Genomic DNA, 27,889 nt, shown 5'->3' on the forward strand with positions numbered 1-27,889 from the left:
CATGAAAATGAAACTTACATGCATTCAGTTAATTTTTACATAAAGGCATTGTGCTAGAAATATTACTACTATTTAGTAAAATATATGTGATACTGCGACTACGGTTGAAAAAACTTTATTTTTTAAAGAAATAAATCACAATATTTCTTCCATGTTTTAATTTTAATAGCAAATCCCCTTTATTTACCAAAAAAAAAATGTGTTTAAATTTCATAAATTAAAAGACAAATTAAATTTGGGTGAAACTTGTTTACTGTTTTTCATAATTATATAACTTGTAGAAAAACTTTAAACACAATTGTAAATAAGTATAAAGAATGGCATTGGTTTTATTTTTAGTGCTAACAAGTTTTTCTTCTTCTTTTAATTAGCATATTTTTGTGTTTTGCTTTGGTACCAAAATTGGTACCGAGAACCATGGATTTTCACTGCTATCGATACCGAATACTGAAATTTTGGTACCGTGACAACACTAGTCCAGTGCAATTTATATATGTCTTTTTCCTCATCATGATGTTTTTTGGACTGATGCGACTTTTACTCAGGTGCGACTGATACTCCGAAAAATACGGTATATCACCATTGGTTTCATAGCTAAAGCGGCAGCTAGCAAGATACACTAAATAGTTAGCTAATGTTAACCTATAATACTTAACCCCTTACTAGTAACCCCCTTTTTTGGCATGGAGACAGAAACGACATACCCAAAATTAAAAGGCATTATTCTTTTATCATTATTCTTTTGTTTTTATTCCACCTTTATTAGCCTTTATTGTGGTTTTTCAGGCTTTACAAAGACACAAAGCAGCGATCTCACTTCAGTCTCTGTTTGCATTTAGCCCTTATTTATCAAAAGTCTTACTATAAAAATACAACAAAACATTTTCTTACGACCTTACGTGAATTATTGAGACAAAAATGCATTATGAAGAAGAAATGCACCTGCTATTAGTAGCACTGGAGCTAACGTTAGCATCAAGCTACATCAGACAATTTATGAAATTATTAGTAAACTTTTACTCAAAACTCACTTTAAACCCCGATCGAGTTTTAATAATAACTTCCTTTAGCGATCAGGGGTGGTATTTGGTTGTTTACTGTTGTAAATATATGTTATTTGTAGCCTTTTTCATCGCTGCACAAGTTAGCATTTCCGATGTACATTTTCGATTTTTTTTTTATAAAAACGGCCCAGATCTCAAGAAAATCTCATACCAAGCTTTACTATCGTAATAGCGGGTTTATTATTTGGATATTTCGTGTGTACAGAGGTGTTTCAGTGTTGTTGTGAGCAGATATGAACCAGGAACTGTTCACGAACCATGTGACACGATCTGACGCTGTCCGGTTTTGGGACTGTCAGATTGACAAGCCGAAGGTCCAATCAGAGTCTGTCTGGGTCACAGCTCGAGTACACGGAAGCAAACACACAGAGACGGCACTGGGAGAGGCTATTTATCATCAGATCGCATAAATCAGTGGAAAATGAATAGAAATGATGATTCTGTCTCAAGAAATATGAAGTAAACATCAGTAAATATATCCATATATCTCCGCAGATATGCATCTTTGGTCTATAAATCCTTATTGACGCTGTTCAGTGAGTCTATGTGAACACAAATAAACCGCTGCTGACGTGACTGAATATGAGTGAGTGGTGAATTTCTATTCAAAATGTGGCATAATACGGATTTATTATTTTGCACTCCTGACATAAATCACTAAATATCTGTCACTGCAACAATGTTTTATCAAAATATTGGTCAAATATCGAAGCTTGAGTCTTTAAACTTCCAAGTGATGCACAGTTTGTCCAGATCAAGTAAGACAGTGATGTTTAACGTGCTGTGAAAGTGAAACAATAATAAACTGGTGCCGTCGGCGATGTTTGCACGTAAAGGGGTTTAATGCTAGATAGTCAATCAGCTCAATGCATTTCAATTTTTAGAAATCAGATGAAGTCTGTGTGATTAAATGATGCCTAATATTAGCCAAGGGCTAAAAATTCTCAGATTTAAGGCTAAGTATAAGTTTAGAACATATCTTTTCACTTGCCGAAAACACTGAGCGCCTTAGTGTTTCATTCTGTTGCCTTGTCCATATACCCACACTTGCAGTCTTTGCACTGGACTACTTATTTGATGTATTTCCTGTATTTGGCCCAAGTGAAGATGAAGACCCCAAGTGTGCGTATAACTTTTCATTACCTGCTGGGACACATAGTTTTGCAAAAACGCAAGTGTTCAAAGGGGTATTTTTAAAGGGGTCATATGATGCGATTTCAATTTTTCCTTTCTATTTGGGGTGTTCCAAGCTCTTGGTGCATAAATATCTGTAAAGTTGCAGAGAATAAAGTCTCGAGATTCGAATACAAAGAGATATTCTTTATCAAAGTTAAGACTCTGCCATGGCCCCCTAAAACGGCTCATTCAAACATGCCCCACATGTCTACATCACTATGTGGAAATATTTGCATAATGCCGCCCAAATGTTCACACAAAGAAAGGCGGCGTGGTTTCAGTAACCGCAGTTAGTGTTGAAGCAGCCATGTGAGGGAGATACTGTGTTTATCTAGGAGAAAGAAAAATACCTTTATTTGGCCTTTCGAAAGTAAATGAACAGAACATCAATGCATTTTAAGGACGATGGTTTGGTGAACCAGGAGAGGAGGTAACTCTGACTTTACTACGACAATCTGGCGCTTCTGAATCAGCTAAGTATGTTTTGTTATTAGTTCAATTATTTTGAATTGAATGTAGAAATGCAAATTTTTGCGCGTTGTGTGTGTGAGAGAGAGGTAGAGAGAGAGGGTAACACAGTGGAGTCAGCTGTCTTAACCATCTGTGGCTTGTGCACTGCAAACCCATACAGGCTTCATCACTGTCTCTGTCACCCGACTCTGTTCCCCTTTCGGGCTATCACAAAAATCAAAAATTGGACAAGACCTGGTTGAGCTGCACTAGAGAAGGTAATGAGTGTTTGAGTGTTATCACTATGTCAGAGACACGCTAGCTTTCCCAAAAGTGAAAGAAAGTGAAGTGACATTCAGCCAAGTATGGTGACCCATACTCAGAATTTGTGCTCTGCATTTAACCCATCCGAAATGCACACACACAGAGCAGTGAACACACACACACACACACTGTGAGCACACACCCGGAGCAGTGGGCAGCCATTTATGCTGCGGCGCCCGGGGAGCAGTTGGGGGTTCGATGCCTTGCTCAAGGGCACCTAAGTCGTGGTATTGAAGGTGGAGAGAGAACTGTACATGCACTCCCCTCACCCACAATTCCGTCCGGCCCGAGACTAGAACCCACAACCCTTCGATTGGGAGTCCAACCCTCTAACCATTAGGCCACGACTTCCCCTAAAGGCAGATGAACTAAGAGGGGCCACAATTATCTCATTCAATTTTATTTGGTTTTGACACAGTCTTTACACTGAAGCTCGCAACAGATGGCTATGGTAAGGGTGTGACATTTCTTGACCAGGCGTCGAGTAGAGCCAATCACAACACACACTGGCCCAGATAACCAATCACAGCACATTTCATATTTCAGAAAGCGGGCCTTCATTTGATAAAGGAACTATTTGAGCTGTTCAGAGAGGGAGAGAGGTGTTGTAATAATGTAAAATATGTGAAAAATTATGTGTATTTTGAACATCCTAATATGATAGCCTGTTCTAGTACACCCCCAAAACAAAATCAAGACTTTGTAAAAGAGCATAATAGGACCCTTTTAAAACCTGATACAGTCTTGCACACTTCCTGTTGCGCACGCGCTCTTAAGTGGCAAAGATCACAAGTGTGTGTTTTTGGATGAGGCATCTGTGAAGTGATGTGTGCTATTTCTCAGTTCATCTGAATGGATACACAACGCAGTGCACCTGATGTACCGTAAACTCTAGTGTGAAGGCACACAACTCGCCGACGCAGTCACTCTGTCTCACACACACGCAGAGCGAGAGAGAAAGTCTTGTATACCATGCAGACTTGATGCGCTATTTGTAAATGATATCCTTTGATGTATTTTCCTGTCAAAATAATGGAGTTATTTTGGAATTCTTTGGATTTTAAGAACTGCCGGGTTTTCCAGTAATGGGCAGGACTACTATAGGACGCAAACGGCAATCTCATTCGCTGTTGCTCACTTATTATCATCATCACTGTTTTGATTTCAGCAAATCAATTCGAGTGAACACACAACCTGATAAATATTCATGAATCCAACAGCTTGTTAATACTTATTGCATTTTATATTGTTCTTATTAGTAGAATTCAAAGTATTTTTATTATTAATTTATCAGTATTATTGTTAGTTTTTCCTATTTTTCTTTTCTTTTCTTTTTTTTTTTACAGAAACCAAATGACCAAAAAGCAGCACCACCAGTCCTAAGTTCAGTTAAAATTACTAATATGCATTCATGCATGGTTTTAATTATAATTACTAAAGTTCTATCATTAAATACAATACAAATACAATGCTTGATGTTAAGAATGTAGTACTTTCAGACATTTAGAGTGCTGTTCCATTTTACAAAGATTAGTATATCAGTCTGGCGAGTAAACAAAAAAATGTATTAGCCAATGGTGATTCAATTGCCAAGGTGTCCATAGAGGGTTGTCAGACTCACCCTAGGATGAGATGTTGCTTGCTGCAAATCAAGTTCTTGTGGTTGAGATGCTGGTTGTAGCTGTGAAGGAGGTTCTGGTGTTGGATGAGGTGCTGGTTGTTGGTGTGAAGGAGTTTCTTGTAATGGGTGACTTACAGGCTGTGGTATTGGAGTGCAAGTAGCTATTGGATGAGCACTGGAAAGATGCTGTTTAAGGTCACCTTTATTGACGTAAGTCTTGGGACACTTGCAGCAGTGAAAATGTTTGGTCTTTTTGCCACAGCAAACACTACAGCTGTACATAACATCATCTAAAACAGAGGTTTCAGCACATTTGTATAAGCACAACATTGGTTTTTATTTTTATATTTTTTTTGACTGTTAGTTAATTATTTTTTTGTTATGTTTGTTAACTCTTCCCACAATATTATGATGCATTACTAAAAGAAACTTTCAAGCTCACACACTCACCTCCATATTCAACTGCTCTCAGTTTATGCCCAGCTATATGGGTCATTATTTGATGGTACTGTCTTGGCTTACAAACATCAGTTGTGCAGAAAGGGCATGTGAATAGTGTAGCATCTGTAGGGCAGCGTCGCGGTCGAGGCTGTTGCCCTCTCTGCTTAACTGTAATGTGCAACTGTAAGAGACAAGAAAATGTCAGTTACTCACAAGAGAAAATGTCAAACTAAATGTTTTTTCCTAATGTATATTACCCTTTCTTCATATTTTTACTAGAAAACAATCAGTTTCATTTACATTTTTTATGGTTCTTCTGTAATTCTATGGTGCTAATTATTGTATTTTTAACATAAAATCAATACTTTGGTAAATATCATTAATTCTAAAACTTTGGTTTAGTAAAGATACGTTTTTGTACTAATTCTACAAGTTTTTTAATAAAGCAATAAGCCCCAAGAAGCCTTTCTTTGTGTTAACATTCGGGCGATATTAAGCAAATATTTCCACATAGTGATGTAGACATGTGGGGCGTGTTTGAACGAGCCATTTTAGGGGGGCGTGCAGAGTACTTAGATAAAGAATGATATGATCAGATATATCGCCCCGCCCTAATTGATTCACTAAACAGCCAGCTAAAATGAACTAATAATACTTAATGCTAGTCTATCCTTTTTATAATTAAGTGGGCATCTAGCACGCAAATTCACACAATTTAGTCAAAACAATAAGCAATCCCTTTACGCTCATCTGTGGGTGCTTTGTCTTCACTTTTTCAAATCACTTTCTGTCATAATGACAGATGAAAAGAGAAAGGTGTCAGCAACAGTCCACTTGATTTAAACAATTCAGTCAAATTGTTTGCAAACACCCAATGATTGTGAAACGCCCTGTTTTGGTTTGCATATTTGTTTGGCCACTTTTGAGACATACAGGTGCTGCTGATCATATAATTCGAATATCATGAAAAAGTTGATTTCACTAATTCCATTCAAAAAGTGAAACTTGTATATTATTTTCATTCATTACACATAGACGGATATATTTCAAATGTTTATTTCTTTTAATTTTGATGATTATAACTGACAACTAAGTGAAATCCCAAATTCAGTATCTCAGAAAATTAGAATATTACTTAAGAGCAATACAAAGAAAGGCTTTTTAGAAATCTTGGACACCTGAAAAGTATGAACATGAAAAGTATGAGCATGTACAGCACTCAATACTTAGTTGGGGCTCCTTTTGCCTGAATGACTGCAGCAATGCGGCGTGGCATGGAGTCGATCAGTCTGTGGCACTGCCCAGGTGTTATGAGAGCCCAAGTTGTCCTTAGTGGCCTTCAGCTCTTCTGCATTCTTGGGTTTGGCATATTGCATCTTCCTCTTCCCAATACTCCATAGATTTTTTATGGGGTTAATGTCAGGTGAGTTTGCTGGCCAATTAAGAACAGGGATACCATGGTCCTTAAACCAGGTACTGGTAGCTTTGGCACTGTGTGCAGGTGCAAAGTCCTGTTGGAAAATGAAATCTACATCTCCATAAAGTTGGTCAGCAGCAGGAAGCATGAAGTGCTCTAAAACTTCCTGGTATACGGCTGCGTTGACCGTGGACCTCAGAAAACACAGTGGACCAACACCAGCAGATGACATGGCAACCCAAACCATCACTGACTGTGGAAACTTTACACTGGAACTCAAGCAACATGGATTGTGTGCCTCTCCTCTCTTCCTCCAGACTCTGGGACCCTAATTTCCAAAGGAAATGCAAAATTTACTTTCATCAGAGAACATAACTTTGGACCACTCAGCAGCAGTCCAGTCCTTTTTAAAGCAAGACACTTCTGACGCTGTCTGTTGTTCAAGAGTGGCTTGACACAAGGAGTGCGAAGCTGAAACCCATGTCTTGCATACGTCTGTGTGTAGTGGTTCTTGAAGCACTGACTCCAGCTGCAGTCCACTCTTTGTGAATCTCCCCCACATTTTTGAATGGGTTTTGTTTCACAATCCTTTTCAGGGTGCGGTTATCCCTATTGCTTGTAAACTTTTTTCTACCACATCTTTTCCTTCCCTTCGCCTCTCTATTTATGTGCTTGGACACAGCTCTGTGGACAGCCAGCCTATTTTGCAATGAACTTTTGTATCTTGCCCTCCTTGCGAAAGGTGTTAATGGTCGTCTTTTGGACAACTGTCAAGTCGGCAGTCTTCCTCATGATTGTGTAGCCTACAGAACTAAACTGAGAGACCATTTAAAGGCCTTTGCAGGAGTTTTGAGTTAATTAGCTGATTAGATTGTGGCACCAGGTGTCTTCAGTATTCAACCTTTTCATTCTAATTTTCTGAGATAATGAATTTGGGATTTTCCTTAGTTTTCAGTTATAATCATCAAAATTAAAATAAATGTAAAATAGAATTTTAAATAGATCAGTCTGTGTCTAATGAATGAATATAATATACACGTTTCACTTTTTGAATGGAATCATTTAAATAAACTTTTTGAGGATATTCTAACTATATGCCCAGCACCTGTACAGTACTTTGCAAAAGTCTGAGGCATGTTACTTAAAGTTATTTATATATTTTTCTTTAGTGCGCCAGTTGAAAATATCACTTTGCATTTCTAATCATTCATAGCACCATTAACTGTAATAAACCGAGATGTTATTTAGTTAATATAAATTATCTGATAAATTACATTCCATTTATGACTACATTTGAGAACATCCTTAAATTAAAGCACTTTTGCACAAGTGATTAAACGTTTTCACCATACTTTAGCTTCACAGTTAGAATTCACCTGACCAAGCATCTTGGAGATGTTCTCACAGTTTTTATGGATTTAGTTATCTCATCCTTTTGTCTCTTCATGAAATCACAGACCAGCTCAATGATGGTGAGATCAAATCTCTGTGTATGCTGAAAGGAATGTCTGGAAGTGTTCCCTATTATCATACTTATACCAAAAGATATACAATTATTTTTGGTGAAAATTTTAACATATATTTGATCAGTTTATCCTATTGTTTTTATCAACCCACTGTGCTTGTTAATGACATGTTGCTTGGCTTCATGATTTATCCACTCAATGTATTTCTAATTTTTGGGGAATTCAGACTCACCCTACTAGGACTCTGCATAGAGATCAGCTTTCTCTCAATCGCTGGAGGTGCTGTTTGCTGCAAATCAAGTTCTTGTGGTTGAGATACTGGTTGTAGCTGTGAAGGAGGTTCTGGTGTTGGATGAGGTGCTGGTTGTTTGTGTGAAGGAGATTCTTGTAATGGGTGACTTACAGGTTCTTGTTTTGGAGTGCAAGTAGCTATTGGATGAGCACTGGAAAGATGCTGTTTAAGGTCACCTTTATTGACGTAAGTCTTGGGACACTGGCAGCAGTGAAAATGTTTGGTGTCTTTGCCACAGCAAATACTACAGCTGTACATAACATGATCTAAAACAGAGGTTTGAGCACATTTGTCTTAGCACAATATTGACCAGGCATAATGGATAATGTAAAACATTTTCACACTTGTGTTAGTTCACTATTGCTACCTTATTATAAAGAAACTATGCTCACACACTCACCTCCACATACAAAAAAAAATACTTTTTCATTATTAGTTTATAACACGTTAAGTACTAACAAAAAAACTTTCAAGCTCACACACTCACCTCCATATTCAACCGCTCTCAGTTTATGCCCAGCTATATGGGTCATTATTTGATGGTACTGTCTTGGCTTACAAACATCAGTTGTGCAGAAAGGGCATGTGAATAGTGTAGCATCTGTATGGCAGCGTCGTGGTCGAGGCTGTTGCCCTCTCTGCTTAACTGTAATGTGCTGAAGAGACAAGAAAAATGTCAGTTAGTAAGTGCTAGTTAAGGAAAATAACTGTTAATTTTGTTCCACCAGTATCAGCCTAATGGATATATTTATGTCAAAATTTAACAACACACTTTTTCTGACCTGTACTTATATAAAATATTATTTTAACATAAAAAATATAAAAACAAGTGATCATAATACATTTTACATGTTTTTTATTATATTTTTAATTATTTAACACTTATTGCTGACAAACCTAGTGTTTTGAAGGATATTGGCCAAGATAAAACTTAAAATTACAATTAATTTGTATTTTTGGGCTGCACCGTGATCCTCAATTAAAATCTTTTTATCTCATGATTCTTGTTCAAAATTTCCTTGACAATAATTTTTGGTTAATTAATTTTTATTTATTTTTTCTGTAAATCTTGTTAAAAATTATGATAATATTTTTTTTCCCTCAGAAAACAATAATAGTAATTATAATAATTATTATTCTAAGTAAACAGGACACATTATTGTGTGAGAAAAAAAAATAAAGCTTTATTGAACTTTTATTGTTTGATGGTTGAAAACTGCGTTTCATCTTTGACCCACATATGTGATCCTGGACCATAGAACCAGTCATAAATTTTATATAAATCTTATCTAGCCGGACTCATATGCTCACGTTATAGTTTTAAAGACGTTACCCTCAAGTTAGCGCCGCTTTGAAAGGTCACGTCAACGTTAGAGAGCTTCGCTGGTTCCACACATCAGCTAAATTAACGTTATAAGGACAAATATGTAACGGTTCTGTGCACTAAATAGGTTGCTAACGCCGAACCTAAACAGATATTTAGTAAGAAATGAGGCAGCTAACAAAGTAACACCACTTAGCCAAAAAGTAAAAACAGTCCCCTCACAATCATTGGCAGGCTTTCTTTTTCCCTGCGTCTCCTCTGACGGATGTTAGATTCGTTAACGAAACGGTGGTTTAAAATGATTTTTTTTCAAGGGATTGAAATGCTCGCATTAACTGAGAACACTTTTGAAGCCAAAGCCGCGTTCCGCTTCAACTTTCTTCTTCTTCTTCTTCTATGACGTTTTATGGCGGTTAGCAAACCAGCTTTAGGTGTATTTACCGCCACCTACGAGGATGGAGTGTGGAGCATTGACGGTAATGAAAACTAATTCACGAAAAAAAAAGAATAAAAAAATTAAAAATTTTATTAAACTTTTTTCTTTTTTTTAAATTCTTTAAATCCTGTTTATTATCTCTGTCTCTTTGAAATACTTATTTAATCTGTGAAACATTTCTATATCCACATCTTATTTAACAATTTTTGAAGTGAGATCTGATTTATTGTGCTTCTGTAAGTTGTAATCTTTCGCTGTCATATCCTTTACAATTTATTAAAATATGTTCAACTGTTTCAGGAAGAACACATTTAACACAAAGTCCAGACTCATGTTTACCTATTATAAATAAATATTGATTAAGTGCAGTGTATCCAGTTCTAAGGCGAGATATTATCATAGACAGTAGGATATTATGGATATTATGCTTTCAACTTTTTTCTTCTTCTTCTTCTTCTTCTTCTTCTTCTTCTTCTTCTTCTTCTTCTTCTTCTTCTTCTTCTTCTCTTATTTAATGGCGGACTGCAACCAACGTTAAGGTGCATACCGCCACCTACTGTACGTACAATCATGTCATTTCACAATTTTAGATTCTATTCCACAACCCTGAGTCTTTACAAAATTTAAATAGTGCCTTCCTGGTGCTTCTTATATCCTCTCCCTCTCCTTCTAGTCCAAGTATCCCTACCAGATTCCACTCCCGCCCTGTCTCCTGAACCTTATCTTTAAACACCCGTCTTTCCACCTCATTCAATGTACAGTATATTACATAGCCTATTCAACATTTTCTTTAGCCCCACAGTTTTCACAGTTCTCACTATTCCTTTTCCCCATTAAAAATAATGTGCCATTCAATCCTGTGTGATCCACTCTCAATCTTGTCATGACAATTTCCTCTCTCCTGGTCTTTTTCCATGTAATTCTTCATTCTGACAGTTTTTATTTTTATTTTTTATTTTTATTTTTTATCATATCTCCTACCTTTCCTCTCTTCCTTCCACCATTTCTGCCATATTTCAAGTCATTTCTTCTTAACTACTGCTTTACCTTCACCTTTTCCTAGTGGAATTGTAACTATTACCTTTAGCAGTGCCCTTTAACACCCTCATGTGCTGGCACCCAGCAAAACTGTGCATCTATGTCACCCCGATGTAATCTAAATAAACTGAAAAAAAGTTCTATTAGTAGATATTCTCTTACCGATGTCATTGACTGAATACATTTAATGACCGCTAAAGAGTCTGTGCATAATACCACCTAACAGGTCTGACCTCTTCAACCCAGACTAGTGCAATAATGGCTCGCTTCAACTTTCTGTGCACTTCCTTCTACACTTACACGTCACACGGTGCGCGAGTGCACACAGAAGGGTTGCCAGATCCGAGTAGCCTACCAAAACTAACCCAAATATCAGAACTCGAAACATTTCATCATATAATATATCCCATACCAAAGAAATAGTCGCTATTCTGCAGTATATTTTATTTTTAAAATGATTGGGAATCATAAAATAAACTGTTTATTTGATATAAAGAAGCTTGAAAGAGCTCAAAGAGCGCCCTACCAGTGCTCCTCTGTCTCATCATCTCACACTGTTTTATCACGGAGAACATAAAATATTTCAGTAGAAGCACTGAAAAGCGTTGGCCGAAGCACATGTTTCCTGTTTCCAGCAGACTATCTGCAGAACCAGATGTACAGCAAGATGGAAGGGATGACACTGAATGTCACCTTCATCATTTATGTAAGATGAACCAAAAATGGACCGTCAACGTGCTTTAACTCAGCGGTGACAAACTCAATTCCTGGAGGGCTGGAGCCCCGCAGAGTTAAGATACAGCCCTAATTAAACCTCCTGATCCAACTCATCAAGTCCTTCAGGGTTGTTTGAGAACTACATGGTGTCTGTTTTTCGGAGCAGGGTTGAATCTATACTCTAGGGCTCCGGCCCTTCAGGAACTGAGTTTAAAACCCCTGCTCTAAATGATTAACTCAGATCTACAATTGACATTTTCCAAAGTGTACACTGCAAAAAGTTTTGGTTTGTTTGTTTTTCTGAGAAACTCTGAGGCAGAGAATTCATTGTGCCAAACTGTGTTAAGTCTCAAGTGTCTGTCACTTATGGTCATTGAGTCTGTTTTGAATGGGTGGATGGAGGAGGACATGAAAGAAACTTCTAAATAGTCAAATTATTTTGTTTCGCATAAATGCTGTGTTTAGTTGTCAGAACCTGCAGATACAGTAGAGCTGACAGTAGTTGCATGTCATTTTGCAAGGCAGGTCACGACTAGCACTGCAACTACAGACAAGAACTGCAGAAACAAAAAAGGAAAAAAAGCCCCTTGGCAAATAAAATTTCACACTCAGCTTTTCACACAATTTGAGTGGAACACACTACAGCATAAGACTTCCTTCACTAAGCATAAGACTTGCTTTATTTTTTGGGACAAATCAATTCAGTAACTCATAACATAAAAAAACCAATCAATTTGTCACTGCCTAATGGGATATGTAATCTGAACAAATTGTCAGTAGTCAGTGTTCATGGTCAATGTTCGGGGTAACACATTACAAGTAATGCAAGTTACGTAATAAAATTACTTTTTTTCAAGTAACTAGTAAAGTGATGTATTACTTTTCCATTTTTAAGAAAATATGAGAGTAACTTTTTTCAAATAAGTAACGCATGTTACTTTTGTTTTGCCATTTATTCACTGACACTACTCCTGTTGCAGCTGGCATAAAGTTACTCAAAAGTACTAAAGCATTATTTTTCATAACAATTAACTGAGCAACATAATATTGTAATGCCTTACTTTTTTTTAAAAGTGACTTTCCCCAACACTGGTTATAGTTATCAAATACAAACACAAATACTCTTTTTGGGCTTTTTCTTTAAGAAAAGTAGTATAGTAACAGTTATTGCCAGCTCTTTTTCTTCCACACATAATTTCATAGACCGACAATCAAACAATCTAAAGAAAAAAACTGTATTGCCTACCACACAGGTGATCAGAAAGTTGTGCAAATGTTAACACCGAAAGGTTCATCAATTATGCTTACACATCCTCACAGGAAAACGTCATGGCTTTTGGAGCAATTAACAGTATTGCTTTCATTTTGATCTGTGCATGCAATCTTCCATGAGAACTTTTACAGCTCTTCAAACTTTAGAAGTGCACATCATTTTATGAATGATGATGAATATGATTGTTGAAAGTCTGTTGGGCTTTGTATTGTTCACTGTCCCAACTTTTATTGCAAACACTGAATTTCCATATCAAAAAACCTACAAACAATAATTTTACCAATATGCAAATAAACATATTTTTCCTTCGATATTCGGTTACACTGAGATTCCAGATGTATGTATTTATTTTTAAAAGTTCGATATGTTGAGAGGACGCAACTTTAAAAAGGTCAAAGGGTGAAGTATGGCTTGTGTGAGACATGTGAGACATGTCGACAGATGAAGGCTGGCTTCAGTGCTGGAATTATCCAAGTGAATATCCCGGAATTTGAGTCTTTTCCCATCAGGCTCTGCGGTGTCTATTATAAGATCTTCTGTAGGATGGAATTAGGCACTTCAAGTGTTTCATCCTTCACCAGAACTATATCGTAAGAGTCCATGTACTTTTCTAACCGTTCCTCCACCTGTAAAATATACAACAAAACCTTAGCAGTGAAATCAGCGAAACAACGGTCCTGTTTCCAGCAACCAGAAAAGCAATCAGTACCTTGTCATTAAGAAAGCCGATTTTGAGGATGTTCTCTACGTTGGGCACACCATCTGCCATGTTGAGATCACCGAGAGAGTCTCCCAGCAGAATAACGTTTCCATTGTGCTTCAGTTCTTTGAAATAATCGGTGTTCCTCAGGGCACTGTCATGCTTGTTGTAAACATGGATCAGCTCTCCTTTAAAGCCTTTCAGAACCCCCTACAAGACGATACAGAAGATCCTGATCACAGCTGAGCTCAATATAAGCAGTGTTTGAGAGTTATAGAAACTGGTGATATATATAAAGGCTTTGAGACTCACATTGTCATCAAAGTCCATGAAGTTAGACACAACTTTGACGTTGGTGTGGTAGACACCAGCTTGTCTGATAATTTCCTCCAGCACATCTCCCAGACCGGCGGAAAAAATGAACATAGGAACGCTATGCTGGTGCAGCCGGTCAAAGAACTGCTCGTACCCTTCCCTGTGGCCAAACACATGCTAAAGATCAGATCTGACAACATCTTTGAGAGAGTAACTGCTGTTGGTGTAGTGTTTTTGCAAAATGATACCACAGCTGCTGCGATTCTTATGCAAGTTTATTTGGCATTCAGAGGGAAAGCTGTGCAAGCCTCTTGATGTGTGTGGAAATGTTTGTACCTCAGACAGGCATCTGACTCTCTCACGACCTCTGGAAGTTTGTCTTTCTGCAATCTCTGTTCTACCAATAACGTGTGCGACTTAAAATACCTGAGGATAAAAGACCGCATTTATTTAACAAAGCCTTCTGAAAGGTCATTTCATGTGTGGTCACTCACCACTCCACCATAAATGGATATTTCTCCTCCATGGACAGATGAGGGTCTATCTCTATTGGATAATACGTCTCCTTTAGTTGGAGCAGCTGAAAAAACAACATTTTTAGGTGGTACTTCATAAAACGTCATGTAAACTTTAAATGCTCATGTTTTATTAAAGAAAAGATGAAGAAAGTCACATACCTTCTTCCTACATTCTTCCGTCACTAGCTTGCAGTTGTCAATGACATCTATAAAAGCAAACAGATTACTGGATCTCAGAGACATATTTTAATATTTTTTTATTTTATATCCAGAACAGGTTGATTTTTTTCCATCCATAACTGAGTAGCCTGTTTTTATCTGGAAAGATTTTGACATATATATTTGAATAATAAGATATATACATTAATTAATTAATTAATAAAAAAAAAAAAAATAATAATAATATATATATATATATATATATATATATATATATATATATATATATATATATATATATATATATATATATATGTATGTATGTATGTATATATATGTAATTGTGTAATACTTTTAATAAATAATATCATTTTAGTTCATGTATTGTAAACCTCTGAGAATATTTTGTTTATTGACTTAATGCTTGCAGATGTTGTGCTCTTTGTTGCGAAAAAAAAAATATTGACAAAAGGGGGCTGTTTTTTTACTCACTATGACATGTTGGGCAGCGTTTTCCATTGACAGCAAACTTGCTTAAAGTCATATCAAAATCTGTGATGATCTGAAGAACAGGAGGACAGTCAACAGAGCCAAGGGGGACACCATGGGTCATTAGACACTAGTCACAGACTGATTTATCAAGCAACTACTAATGGCTGTGTTTACATTCAGTGCGTAACACTAGTAATGTGTGAGTACTGTGTGATAGACGGATGGCCTAATGAAGCCAGTGTTTGTACCTGCAGTTTGGATGCTCCACCTTTAACAAGACTGCAGATAATCTGCTCCACCCTCTCAGGGTCTCTGATGTGAACGGTGCTCTTCTCAAACTCTGGCATCTTCAGAAACACAAACACAGAAACAACCAATGAGATCCAGCGGCTCAGAGGCATCACTAATTATTCCCTCCCCTCTCCTCAATGCTGTGCGGATGTCACGGCCAAGAAGGCAGACGCTGAAGTCTCTCACGAGTGAAGGAGAAAACGATATTAGCTTGAAGTAATCCACTGAGGCAGAAGAGCATGGTTGTGATATATCACAGGTAAAACATTTAAAACAACCAACATATTCAAGTTATCATTTTGTAATAACCAATTTATTACAGAAAAATGGTTTAATCAAAATCATGGTTATGTACTGTAATGTTTTTTATAAACAGTTTTTGTATTATAATTAATGTGATAGAATGGTATCTGTATATTTATAAACAGGTTTAACATAGGGTTTTACTAAACTAAACTAAAATTCTGACAGTGTTGACGTGATTTGTCACTGTGAAGGTCGAGTCCCTCTTCGTCTCTATTCCAAAAATACAGTGGAGCACATACCCCGAGTACACTGGATGTACTTGTGATCTACCCCACCCCCATCTCACGCCTCCCAAACGGTAATCAGATCCCTCAGATTTACAAGGCTCCATAAGAGAAGGATTGTACAGCTTTTCAAACTAATTTTAAGTTGACCAAATTCTCCCAGAGAGCTTCTAAACAACCCATTCAAGAAGTCCTACAACAGTCAACCACGAGAACCGGGTATTTAGTGAGTAAAATGTCAATTTAGCAGCTAATGCAGAAGACAAGCGTGCATAAACATCCACAATAAATGGTCATAGTGAAGCCAGACTTTTATCATATAATGCTGACCTCATAAACGTCCACTGCATGACACAAGTAAACAGATAAGGGTAAGTCTAATAATAACTCTTTGCATACAAATAGCATGTAAGCATACCTTTTCCGCTTCCAGGCGTTGTGTCAAACACAGAAGAAAACGTTTCTTGTCTGACACACGCTTTTATAGCCCTGGCACACAGGGGGCGTTGCCTCAAAACTGATAACACCCCATAATCTAAACCCTGCAAGGAGATCACATGACACAAACAGCCACTTTAAGTACACACACACACACAAACAAAACTGTGGCAATGACAGAGACGAAGCACAGGTGCAGTCTGGAGTGTTTTTTAACATTAACCTTAAAAGAAAAAAAAATTCAACCGTATATTGTGTACGGTATATCCACAGACTAAATGATGCTGACCAAGGGACCTTGTGCTATGTGTTGATTGTGTGGTTCGATGAGGTCAGGGTTTCTTCTCTGCACTGAGGTATTTCCAAATGTCAGAGATTATAAGCACCTTAATAAATCTCCAGAGTGAAACTGACGGCCCCACTGGATTCCTCATGGTTCATGTATTTGAGAGCACCGTCTCAAACTGTAATGGTTTGACAGTTGAAGAGTCGTGCTGTCACTTGTTTCTGACACAACACATTCCAGCGATGAGGCAGGTCTTTAATCATCAAGCACTGATTGCTTCCTAGTGTGCAATCTGTCAAAGTCAGAAGGTAAATATGGCCACCGAAACACAATTTAACATTAAGACACAAAAAGTATGTGTGTTTCTTGAAATAATTCCAGTTTCTGTATTGCAGCCCTTGGTCTTTATTTGGTCATTATTGCAGATTTTTTAAATGTAGATGACGCATAGTGTCTTTTCCCATGGGATGCTATGTGCAGTCGTATGCCATATTTGATTTGAGTAAAGTGACTTGTGAAAAACTACAATCACCCTTGATCCTCTGCAAAGAAAATCTCCACCAAATAAGCTCATTGCTACACACAATTTTGTGCATATGCATATTTTGTAATAAACGTAAAATTATTTCTTTATAAACAATTAACATCTTTAAATCAACAATTATATCTATGCATAATTTTATTTGAATTATCTTATGTCATTCGCAGTGCTTCATGGCATCCCATCATGTATGTATGTGTTTATGTATAAATAAATAAATGCACGTTTCATTTATTAAATGAAAAGTTTCATTTTCTTGTCTATTTTTTCATTTAATTTTTTTCTTTAATATCGAAGTTTGTAAAGCTGTAATTTACCTCCTAGCTGGACTGGTTGATCTGGTTCATGGCTTTAGGATATTTACTGGTACCAAGAACTGCTGAACCATGATCGGAGTTTTCACCAAAAAAAGTTGCATTGCAACATTGCACTGCGGCAGCTTGACTGTGTGGGAAAACGGGCTGAGAAAGACATTACAGGATTTGAAACATGAGCACTCACCATCTCGATTATCTTGGTTTACTTTCCTGCTCTCTGTTTTTTTGGTGAAAATGAACTGCGCAAACACGACTCCCCCGACCAGTGCGCACACACTGGCTCCATGTCACGCTTAATAAACAAACATCGGTGCGCATGTGTTATCCATTGACAGTAAAAGAAAGTGTTGTTATCGTGTCCACGGCTCTGATTAAAACTGTCTGCGTGCATGAATACCCGGATGATACAGTTGTCCAAACACGAAGTACAAAACACAATGCGTTCGTCACGACACCCTTGCCTCCAGGGGGCGCTCTCTCTTTATTTCTGTTTTGTCTGCACGATAGTAATATTTTACTGCATGCTGGTACCTGACATAACACACTGATATTTACCTCATAATCGATATAAAATGATTAAATAAAAATTACTTTATTTTAGCCTCCTGATTATGGGACACACATAGTTGTTATTTGTTTAGTTTAATTATAAGGCCTACATGTAGCTGTTGTAATTCTACAAGTAGAACCAAATAGTTTTCTAGATTAACAGTAAATAAAACTCTGTTATCAAAATAACTAAAAAGAAAGAAAGAAAGAAAGGTATAGGCCTACATTCAGTTCTTTCAGTGAAGATAACTAAAACATAATATTAAAAACAAATAAATAAAGATAATAAAAATACAAATATAAACAATATATAAATAAAATACAAAAATAAAAATAAATAATAAGCTTCAGATTGGAAAACACATATTCACTAATAGTTTCTTAACTAAGAGTTTCCCCTTTAGGGAACTCCTGATTTGCTTATTAATAGCAAGGCTGCTATAATAGTTGAGGTGTTGGGTCATGCAGAAAAAGGCAGTAAAATGTGCTTTACAAAAAGCAGCCAGTATGCTAGTAATATGTATAATAGTATGCTAGTAATATGTATACTAATAAGCAAGTGTTACTAAAGACTTTTATATTTTAAGTTTTTAAAACTAAATACAACAACGTTGTTCATCAGCCTCAATTAGTCTTCCCACAAGTAGGCTATTTCATTTTTAAACGCAGAGCCTATTTAATAAAGATCATATAAGCATCTAAATATAAAGTAGCCTACACATTTTACAGAGATTTGTTTATTATTTCATATCTCACACCTATCTCTGCGTAGACTAACACAATCATCGGACAGCGTTGCGGGATACTCTGATCAGCCAATTATTTTTAATTCGCTTAGGCTTTAAAATCCATTTCACAGTTGATGATAGACAAAATAATGGATTCATTTTATTTTTATTAGTATTACTATGCATTATTACGTTGGTCTATTTTCATAGTGCAAGCCAGGCGAGTAGATCATCTTATGTTAGGAAAAAAAAGAACTTCCTGGGTTTTCCTGAGACGGAAGTGGGTGGAGAGTAACGTCATCCACACACTTCAGCATCTACTTGTCCGGTTTTGGTCAGTCTCCAGAAGAAAACGCTCGTTTACGATGAATTTCCCGGGATATGGTGCACCGGCTGCGGGAGGGGTAGGATTGATCAGTGCTCTGTTAACTCAGATGAATTCATACGCTTTACAGTTTTACACAGATCCTCTGGTGAAGCCTGAAGTCAAACAACCGCGTGTTTATTCTAGATTGCCTCGGGGTGAATTCTGTTAGGCGATGGCTATGAGGAAAATGTTAATATGTGACGTTTAAAACTGTCCTGAAGGGTTGGTCGAATACATATGCATTTAATTGTTTCTGGTCTGTTTATCTCTGGTTTACTGTCTAAACCTATGGTCTGCACACACTTGGTTTGAATCAGCAGATTGGTACAGCAACCCTTGACCAGAACTGGGTGTGTCAGATTGTGTGTAGATCAGTGGTTTTCACTCCAGTCCTGACCACACACACAGCATTGCGCATTTCATGTTTTCTAATCTGACACACACACACACACACACACACACACACACACACACACACACACACCCACACACACACACACACACACACACACACACTCTCTCAGTAAGGTTCTCTCTTAATGGAGCTTGTGATCTGCATTAATTGTGTTAAATAAGAAAGACGTAGAAAATGTGCAGTGCTGTGTGCCCAGGATTGTCTTCCTTCTTTCAAATACAAATAACTTCAAAATAAAAGTGCCAGCTAAAATAATAATTGATTGGTGTTAAACTGGTTAACTCGTTGGGAAATCACAAAATAGCAAATGTTCACTGAATAATGTGGTTTCTTAGTCAAGTTTAATTATAATGGCATGAGGTCAAGTATCCTGCTCAAGAACACATGTATTGATAATCAGTTGTTTGCTTCTTCAAGTGTTTTATTTTAAACCTACAACCTTTCGGGTTTTAGTCCAGGATTTTCAACCACTTGTGCAAAAGCACATTTCCTGTTCACACGATACACTCTTCTATACAGTTCTGCTTATGGAGACACATAGTGAAACTGGAATAAGTATGCTGTACTGCTTTGCAGGATTATTTGCATAATGTAAACTCAGAGCTCGTCTTCAGTCTTAAAGGGTTCGTTCTCCCAAAAATGAAAATTCTTTCATTATTTACTCACCCATGAGATGTTCCAAAAGAAGTTGCCGGTACTTATATTTTTTCCCTCCATACTTTAATTTGAAAAATATATGGTGACATATTCACTTTAAAAATGGGGTTACAGTGAAAAGTGATTAAAGTATTACAGGATGGCGAATTGATATTTTATAAAGTGAAAAACTGTTAAAAATGCAGGTGGTAAAATAGGCAACCATACAAAGTTACATCTTAAGTGGCCTGTCCATAAGACATAGCTGATACTCAAATATATAGTTTGCCCAGTGCAAAGGGTTCAAACTCACAAAGACAAAATGTCATCAGGGTAACGCAAAACATGACAACAATGTAATAAACATTAATTACTAGGGGTATAACAGAACTTGTATTCGTACCGGACCATTTCGGTACAGGGCTTTCGGTATGGTGCACGTGTGTACCGAATGACCGAATGCAATATTTTGTGTGTGGAACATAAGTACATTTTCGTGTTTCCAAACAAACATATTAAGTGATGGATGTCTCCGCGTTGAGTGCAAATCCTGCCCTGCAGCTGATTCTAAGGCCGATGACACACTGGCTGCGTGGCGTGAGCGTGCCGTTTCTGCTGCGTGTCAGTTGCGTGACAGCTGCTTCGCATTTTATGTGTCTTTACACACCAGAATCGTGCCTGACGCGGTGCTGGTGCACTGCTGCTACTGTAGGTGACATAGTGGGAGGCCGCCGACAGACCAGGATCTTGTCTTCACGACTACAATATCTATACTTCATGTTGAGCATAAATATAAAGCCTACTGATAAAGAACATCACTGGCCTAAGGTTTTCAAAAAGCATCACGCGAGTGTGTACATCACTACAACTAGGAAAAAAACGATTGTAATTTAAACGCAGCTCCCATCGGCATTTAAACAGACTTTACTTTTTTTTACTGTTTATCAATTGTACAATTAATTCATTTTAATTAGCTAAAAACCATACATTGGACAGTGTTTTACAGTAAAATTACATAAAATCATTTACAAATTACAGACTAAAATCAACTTGTTTCTGCTTCTTCTGTAGTATCCAGGTGGATTCCCTGGACAGCAGCAGGACCCTCTGTATGGATACTTCACTGCAGTCGCTGGTCAAGTAAGAGCGTGTTTCATTTCTTCAAAAGTTACTGCATAGAAATCCTGCTGAGGTTGCATAGATTAGCCTATACACATCAGTCCTTCTCATATAGGAAGTTTAAATTGTTTCATTCCGCTGAACAATCAGGAATGCATTTTTCTCCGATATGAATATTATAGTCTTATTGATGTGATTAATATAGTTATATGTTTTTGTCTAGGATGGCCAGATATCTGCAGAGGAACTTCAGACTTGTTTGACTCAGGCCAACTTCTCTGGTGGCTACAGACGTAAGAATGTTTGTCTTAATTTAATAGTGATGCAGAATGTGCAGAATTTCTGAGAGTATTTGCAGATTTATAACTTTGCAGTTCTGTAACAATCATTCCTTGTCTTACAGCTTTCAACATTGAGACATGTAGACTGATGATCAGCATGCTGGATGTATCCTTCTCGCTTACACTGAAGACATTTTTGGACATACTGACTCGTTTCAGAACTATTCCGATTTTTAACACTGAATGTATTAGACGTGACTACATTGCCAACCCTGGTTCGAAATGAATTGTGGCCATTTCTTGTATTTTTTTCCATAACTTAGCTGTTCATCAGAGAGACATGTCTTGCTCGATGGGCTTCAATGAGTTTAAGGAGCTGTGGGCTGTGCTCAGTGGCTGGAAGCAGCACTTCATGAGCATTGACAGGGACATGAGTGGCACAGTCGACCCACAGGAAATGAGCCAAGCTGTTTCCTCTATGGGTAAAACTTCAGAATCAATGTCTGTTTAGTGTCAATCAGATTTCTTATGAGAGATTCGTTTGGGACCCATTCACACCATTAACTAACTATTAACTTTGTCTTTTGCTATGCTAGTAATATGCATGGTAATAAGCAACTTGTTAAAATATTCCGAATTTAATTTTGAATTCACTTCAGATTTTTTCTTTGAGCTGAACAGGAAGCCATTGAAAAAGCAGTGACATTGTAGCTAAGACTTCCTGATAAATGAAACTCTCCGCTTCCAGTACTTATTCTGTTCTGATATATAGAAAAATCTATATAGAAAATCTGTGGTAATGGTATATTAAAGACTTAAGTTGATAAGTAATAAGGTTATTGTGTCTGAATACTTCAGGCCAATTGTTTACACATCTGCTAGATCCATGGTCTTCCTTTAGCAGTGCTGTTCATTAATGAATAAAAAGACAATGCACTGAAAAAAATGATTATGGCCCCAATTAAATTAAGCGTAATTCAATTTTGCTAGTTTAATCCATTTAAATTTAGTTTTTGATTTTAATTAATAATTATTAATTGGTTTCAAACAAATTATGATTATGATGGTATGATTCATTGAATTTACTTAAAAAATTATTGTAAGTGGTTGCAATCAATTTATTTTAGCTATATTTAATTAAATTTTTTAGTAAATGCAATGAATTTTTTCAGTGTATTTCCCATCATGCACTGGGGCATGAATAATTAAAAATTTTACATTTTTCACAGTTTTCGAGTTGTATTTACACAGTTTTATGTTTGCTTTTGATGTTAATTTTAGTGACATTCATTTTTGTGACGCCTGAAGTTCATTTTCTACGCTAAATGACCCATTTATACTCAAACACTATTCACTGATTGTTACCGTCATTGTGTGTGGTGTGCCATGTATTGAGGTCTCTCAGAAATCGCGACTATTGGGTTATATTACAGGCACTCTTGTTTGAGAGAGCAAAAATCTCTTGGATAAGAAAGATAAAGTTATTGTTGAAAATATTGGGTTTGCTTTATTTGTCTGAATATTAATGAAAGATTCAATAGATTAAAAAAAATATTGGATGAAAATTAATTTTATATATTACATGATTAAATTTTTAATGATTAAACAATTAATTTGAGTAAATTCTACTCAAAATAGTTTTGCTAAAATTATGATTATAATTAATTATAAACTACTGAAAGAGATTAATAAACTCAATGTATAAAATATAAGTACAACCAATTTATAAAATATAAGTAAACTCAACTTAAAAAAATATATCTGGATTTAGATAAATTTATTTCGTGCAACCCTTTGACGTAATAAAATTAAGTAAATTCAACATAACATTTTTTTCAGTGTGGAATTATCTGTAGGGACTTTTATTCTTGACGGAAAGCAAAATAGGGAGAAAACAGCATGGATGCGATTTGATTTCCATCTGACTAATTATTGGCAAGAGTTTGTAAAAGGACTGTAAATAAAGTGTATGATTGTGTTTTTTTGAAGATCCCGGTGTGTCATGTTTGCAGGGTACAGGCTGAGTCCTCAGGCCATGAACTGCATAATTAAGCGTTACAGCTCTAATGGGAAGATCTCATTTGATGATTATGTCGCTTGCTGTGTCAAACTGAGGAGCTTGACTGGTAAGTATGAAAAAATCTTAATGATTTTTTTTTTGGTCTTTAAAGGGGTCATATGATGTGATTTCTCTGTGGAGTGTTACAAGCTCTTGGTGCATAAAGAAGATCTGTAAAGTTGCATAGACTAAAGTCTAAAATCCAAAGAGAGATTCTTTATTAAAACGGCTCATTCAAACATGCCCCACACGTCTACATCACTATGGGGAAATATTTGCATAATGCTGCCCAAATATTCACACAAAGAAAGAAGACATGGTTTAAGTAAACGCAGTTAGTGTTGAAGCAGCCATGTGAGGAGATGCTGTGTGTAGGAGAAATAAAAAGACCTTTATTTGGCCTTCCAGAAGTAGATGCATCTAGGAATCTTTAAGATTACTTACAACAGACCAGCAACACATTTTAAGGACAACGGTTTTGTGAACCTGGGAGAGAAGGTAACTCTGACTTTACTACGACAATCTGGCGCTTCTGAATCAGCTACTGGAAGTATGTTATTAGTTTAAGTATTTGCTATTGACTGTTCAAGTGCAAAGTTTTGCACATCCCATGTGTGTGTGTGTGAGAGAGAGAGAGCGAGAGAGGATCACACAGTCAGTGGTCTTAACCGTCTGTGGCTTGTGTACTTCAAACACATACGAGCTTCTTCACTGTCTGTCAATCGACTCTGTTCCACTTTCAGAACTGATGCTGAAACTAAGGACATTATTAACTGTCTTTAACAATTTATTTTGAAAGAGGAACCTCACAATTTTGTAAAGGGGCCTTACATTTCTGACGAGTGCTTTGTGGTGTTAGGCCAATCACAATGCACTGGGTCAGTTGGCCAATCAGAGGTTGTCGGAAGGAGTGACTTTGTAGAAAACTACGTGTTTGAGAGAGACTGGGCATAGAGGACCTACAATAATGTACAGTATTTGAAAAATAATGTGTTTTTTGAACATTAAAGCACGTCAGCAACATATTCAGTTACACAAAATAATGAAATTTAAAAAAGCATCACATGACCCCTTAAATTCTGATTGTAAATGGAGCATATGTTGAATTATGCCTGTTCTACACTGTGTTTAACAGGGAAAAAATGTATGTCTAGGTTACTGCTCTGTATATTTTCTTACATAATAACAATTTAAAAAAACGTTTTGTTATTACTTTATTGTTAACGTTTATTGTTAACTGTCTCATGATCAGATGTGTTCAGAAAAAGGGACCAGGCACAACAGGGAGTGGCAACATTTCAATATGATGATGTAAGTCCTCAAAACATTACATGTTACTTATGACAAGAGAATGTATTTTTTATTTTTCAAATTAATTTCCGTACAACGCAACCTGTAAATCAACATGTGATAGTTCAAATAAAACAAAAGAAAAAATAATTATTTTTCAATAATCATCAGAATGATTGGACAAAGGCTAATAGTGGACCTCAGTTACAGTAGTAACTCACTGGATGGGGGAGCACAAAAAGACTATTATAATCATGGTGAAGTTGTATACTAATAAATATACTGTTGGTAAGAATAAAACATTGCAAGACTCAAATTTTACATTACTCACCAGCTCCACAGTGCTTATGCTGTACTCTCAGGCCACTAAAACCACTAAAAAAACATGCATGTCTCACAAACCGCTAATTGAAGGTGTACAAAATGGATTGTAGGTTTGGTGATGGGAGTTCAGCAAAGCATTTCTCAAAAAGGATGTGGTCAGTGTATGCTGTGGAAAAAAATGATTCAGACAGTCCATAGACACTACTATTGTACACAGGGTGAAACAAAAAAGTGCACTCATTATTAAGAAAGGTGCATACACAAAATGTAATTTGTTGCAGATCAAATAGGTAAGATTCACAATCACATTATTTAATACATATTGTTCATCCAGATATTAAGTTGAATTAATGGTTTGCATATGCATTTATAATGCAAGCATCTCATATGTGAATTTGTACAGTATATAAGCTTATAGTGTTGTATTTCAATTCATACATTACTCACTAGGCTCCAGTTCAGTGTTTATGTGGTGGATAATTAGTCGTGCGCCGTAAGACCCAAATTGTGCTGCTTTGCAAAATGATTTAGCAGGGGATTTGTTTGTTTATTAATACATTTATTAAATAAATGTTATTAATTATTGAACATTGGTGTCTTTTATCCTATTGCAGTTGCCATTGTTTTATTCTATATATTCTAAAAACGGAATTACTTTGAATTATCTGCCATTAGTTAAAGTAGATGTTTAAAATTATTGCATTTAAATGTCTTACTGGTATGGATTAATGTCTTTCTTGTATCTCTTTTCACAGTTCATCCAGTGCACTATGAGCATCTGAGGATCATGCAAAGATCTTCAAAAAAAAAAAAAAAAAGCATACTTCAGTTTTAATTTTTTATAACTTGCATTTTTAAACAATTTACTTATATTTGGTCATATTTTGACAATATTGTAGTACTTATACACTATAAAACATACATTCATGCATCATTGTTCATATACCAAGTGATGCATATATACCAATGACATTTACAGTCTATTTACTCAAATGTAACCTAGATCAAGGTATTGTATCAAAGAAGCTATACAGAAATTCATGATATTAATGTATCCTAATGTCTTGCAGTCGCATTTAGCAGATTAGATCATGTATGTATTCGAGTATAGCACCATAACCATCATCCCAGCTCTAGAATCATGTCAGTGCATTTGTATTCCCTCATTGCATGTTTTAAATGTGCACGGCCAGTAATGAATACTATTATGTATCACCAAAGAATTCATGACGCTTGTGTCTGCTCTGCTTTTTGTCTCTGCGCATTGGCTGTTTAAAATGTCTGTGAGATCTTTTTGAGTATGTTTTCATTACACTCATTTAATTATTTTTAAATAACACACCTATTAAGACATTTCCTGTTTGAATTAATAAATGACAACAGAACACTTATCTTCCAGTAGTTACATACGTGTGTGACAAGTTCTTTACACATACTGAATGTGTGTACACAGATGTGAATGTGAGTTTTGTTCTGAGCTGTGGTACATGTATTCATGTTGAAGTCTGTTTGAAATCATCATTATGGTTATTAGTGTTGGTCATAAGTGCACTTTAGGTTCACTTGCCCTTTGACTTTGGTTGAAATATATTTTTTTCAGCAATTGATGAAAGTGCATATAATCACTGTTGTCTACAAGATTTCCTGGTCCTGACATACCTTTTATTATGTACACATTTTTGGAAAAAGTGACTGACAGCTGGATTTTAACACGCACGTTTTCTAATTAGCATTAAAGTCTTTAAAAACAGCAACTGTCAATTTATTTATTTATTTTTTTACTTTTATTGTCCAGATCTCCTCATAACACTGTTATTGAACAACCTGCTTAAGATCCTCTTATTTGGCATATTTCTTTCCTTACAAATGTCAATTTTTTTTTCTAAACAGTTTTGCAAAATGTTTAACTGATTTTAACTGCTTTTTTTTTTTTTTTTCATCATTAATGTGTTGAATACAGAAATTGTCCCAAATAATGTTTGCGTACAGAAAGCTGGCCTCCTCTCAGACAACACTGCAAGACCCTGGTTGTGAACCAGCCTCACCAACGCATATAAACAAAAATGTTATTTTGTAGAGTTTTCAGGTGGTGTTTTGCTGTAATGCTAGTATTTTTTGTTAAAATTACAGAAGCCTAATGCAATAACCACTTTTTTTTTATTATTTTTTTTTTTTTTATAAATATTCAAAAGCAATGGCGTGCACAGACCTCTGGAGGGGCAGGGGAGGATATTTATTAGGCCAAAGTGGGAGAAGATAAAAATCTTTATCATTATCATTGTTATTTCAAAACATTTATTACAAAGATACATATTACAAATACACATAGTATAAAAATAAACAGTGTTTTATTTTCAGGTACAATAGTATTTAGCAGGAGCATTCAAAAAATTTAACGAACAAATAAAAATATAACACTATATGCATTGATTCCTATTAAAGCAACTGTATAAAAGTTTTTCAGTCTAGAGTTTGTGTTTTATTAAAATTAAAGG

General features: G+C 36.1%; 3 protein-coding genes across 8 annotated transcripts in view; 1 reads left to right on the forward strand and 2 right to left on the reverse strand.

Annotated features, from left to right (window-relative positions):
• The window catches only part of LOC113060029 (zinc finger protein 319), a 32,341-nt gene extending 22,355 nt beyond the window's left edge, over nucleotides 1-9,986 (reverse strand). Inside the window, exons 1-5 of one of the 3 annotated variants that reach the window (XM_026228807.1) lie at nucleotides 9,798-9,986; nucleotides 8,739-8,907; nucleotides 8,192-8,517; nucleotides 5,086-5,257; nucleotides 4,649-4,925 (exon numbers count right to left, since the gene is read on the reverse strand). In XM_026228807.1, coding sequence (XP_026084592.1) covers nucleotides 4,649-4,925; nucleotides 5,086-5,257; nucleotides 8,192-8,517; nucleotides 8,739-8,907; nucleotides 9,798-9,803 — 950 coding nt within the window. In that variant the 5' untranslated portion in view covers nucleotides 9,804-9,986. Of the gene's footprint in view, nucleotides 1-4,635; nucleotides 4,926-5,085; nucleotides 5,258-8,191; nucleotides 8,518-8,738; nucleotides 8,908-9,797 lie in introns of all 3 variants that reach the window. The other 2 variants (XM_026228806.1, XM_026228808.1) reach the window with 2 other exon arrangements.
• Nucleotides 9,987-12,419: 2,433 nt separating this feature from the next.
• On the reverse strand, nucleotides 12,420-18,073 carry LOC113060031 (cytosolic 5'-nucleotidase 3-like). 4 transcript variants are annotated; one of them, XM_026228812.1, is made up of 11 exons: nucleotides 17,811-18,071; nucleotides 16,869-17,060; nucleotides 16,463-16,586; nucleotides 15,472-15,570; nucleotides 15,224-15,293; nucleotides 14,732-14,778; nucleotides 14,549-14,634; nucleotides 14,391-14,480; nucleotides 14,052-14,214; nucleotides 13,749-13,949; nucleotides 12,420-13,665 (listed from the first exon to the last, which is right to left on the reverse strand). In XM_026228812.1, exons 4-11 carry the CDS (start codon nucleotides 15,568-15,570, stop codon nucleotides 13,564-13,566), a joined length of 858 nt encoding a protein of 285 aa, XP_026084597.1. In that variant the 5' UTR covers nucleotides 16,463-16,586; nucleotides 16,869-17,060; nucleotides 17,811-18,071; the 3' UTR covers nucleotides 12,420-13,563. The 4 variants fall into 4 exon arrangements, with proteins under 4 accessions (XP_026084597.1, XP_026084595.1, XP_026084598.1 ...); XM_026228810.1 differs by lacking the exon at nucleotides 17,811-18,071 and adding an exon at nucleotides 17,627-17,786; XM_026228813.1 differs by lacking the exon at nucleotides 16,869-17,060.
• A 1,095-nt stretch (nucleotides 18,074-19,168) lies between these two features.
• Nucleotides 19,169-26,783, forward strand: LOC113060032 (sorcin-like). The gene is made up of 8 exons (XM_026228814.1): nucleotides 19,169-19,307; nucleotides 21,393-21,461; nucleotides 21,664-21,733; nucleotides 21,844-21,887; nucleotides 22,056-22,203; nucleotides 23,734-23,847; nucleotides 25,033-25,091; nucleotides 26,150-26,783. Exons 1-8 carry the CDS (start codon nucleotides 19,269-19,271, stop codon nucleotides 26,174-26,176), a joined length of 570 nt encoding a protein of 189 aa, XP_026084599.1. The 5' UTR covers nucleotides 19,169-19,268; the 3' UTR covers nucleotides 26,177-26,783.
• Nucleotides 26,784-27,889: the final 1,106 nt, after the last annotated feature.

The sequence above is a fragment of the Carassius auratus genome, chromosome 41 (assembly GCF_003368295.1).
Source record: "Carassius auratus strain Wakin chromosome 41, ASM336829v1, whole genome shotgun sequence".
Lineage (NCBI taxonomy): Eukaryota > Metazoa > Chordata > Actinopteri > Cypriniformes > Cyprinidae > Carassius > Carassius auratus.

Coding starts and splice junctions, on each gene's coding strand:
- LOC113060031 (XM_026228809.1), bottom strand. Junction 14,635..14,731: donor CGGAAGAATGTAGGAAGAAG/GTATGTGACTTT, acceptor TTGTTTTTTCAG/CTGCTCCAACTAAAGGAGAC. Junction 14,215..14,390: donor GAGTCAGATGCCTGTCTGAG/GTACAAACATTT, acceptor GTTTGGCCACAG/GGAAGGGTACGAGCAGTTCT.
- LOC113060032 (XM_026228814.1), top strand. CDS start 19,269: ATGAATTTCCCGGGATATGGTGCACCGGCTGCGGGAGGG. Junction 21,462..21,663: donor TCACTGCAGTCGCTGGTCAA/GTAAGAGCGTGT, acceptor GTTTTTGTCTAG/GATGGCCAGATATCTGCAGA. Junction 21,734..21,843: donor CTTCTCTGGTGGCTACAGAC/GTAAGAATGTTT, acceptor CTTGTCTTACAG/CTTTCAACATTGAGACATGT.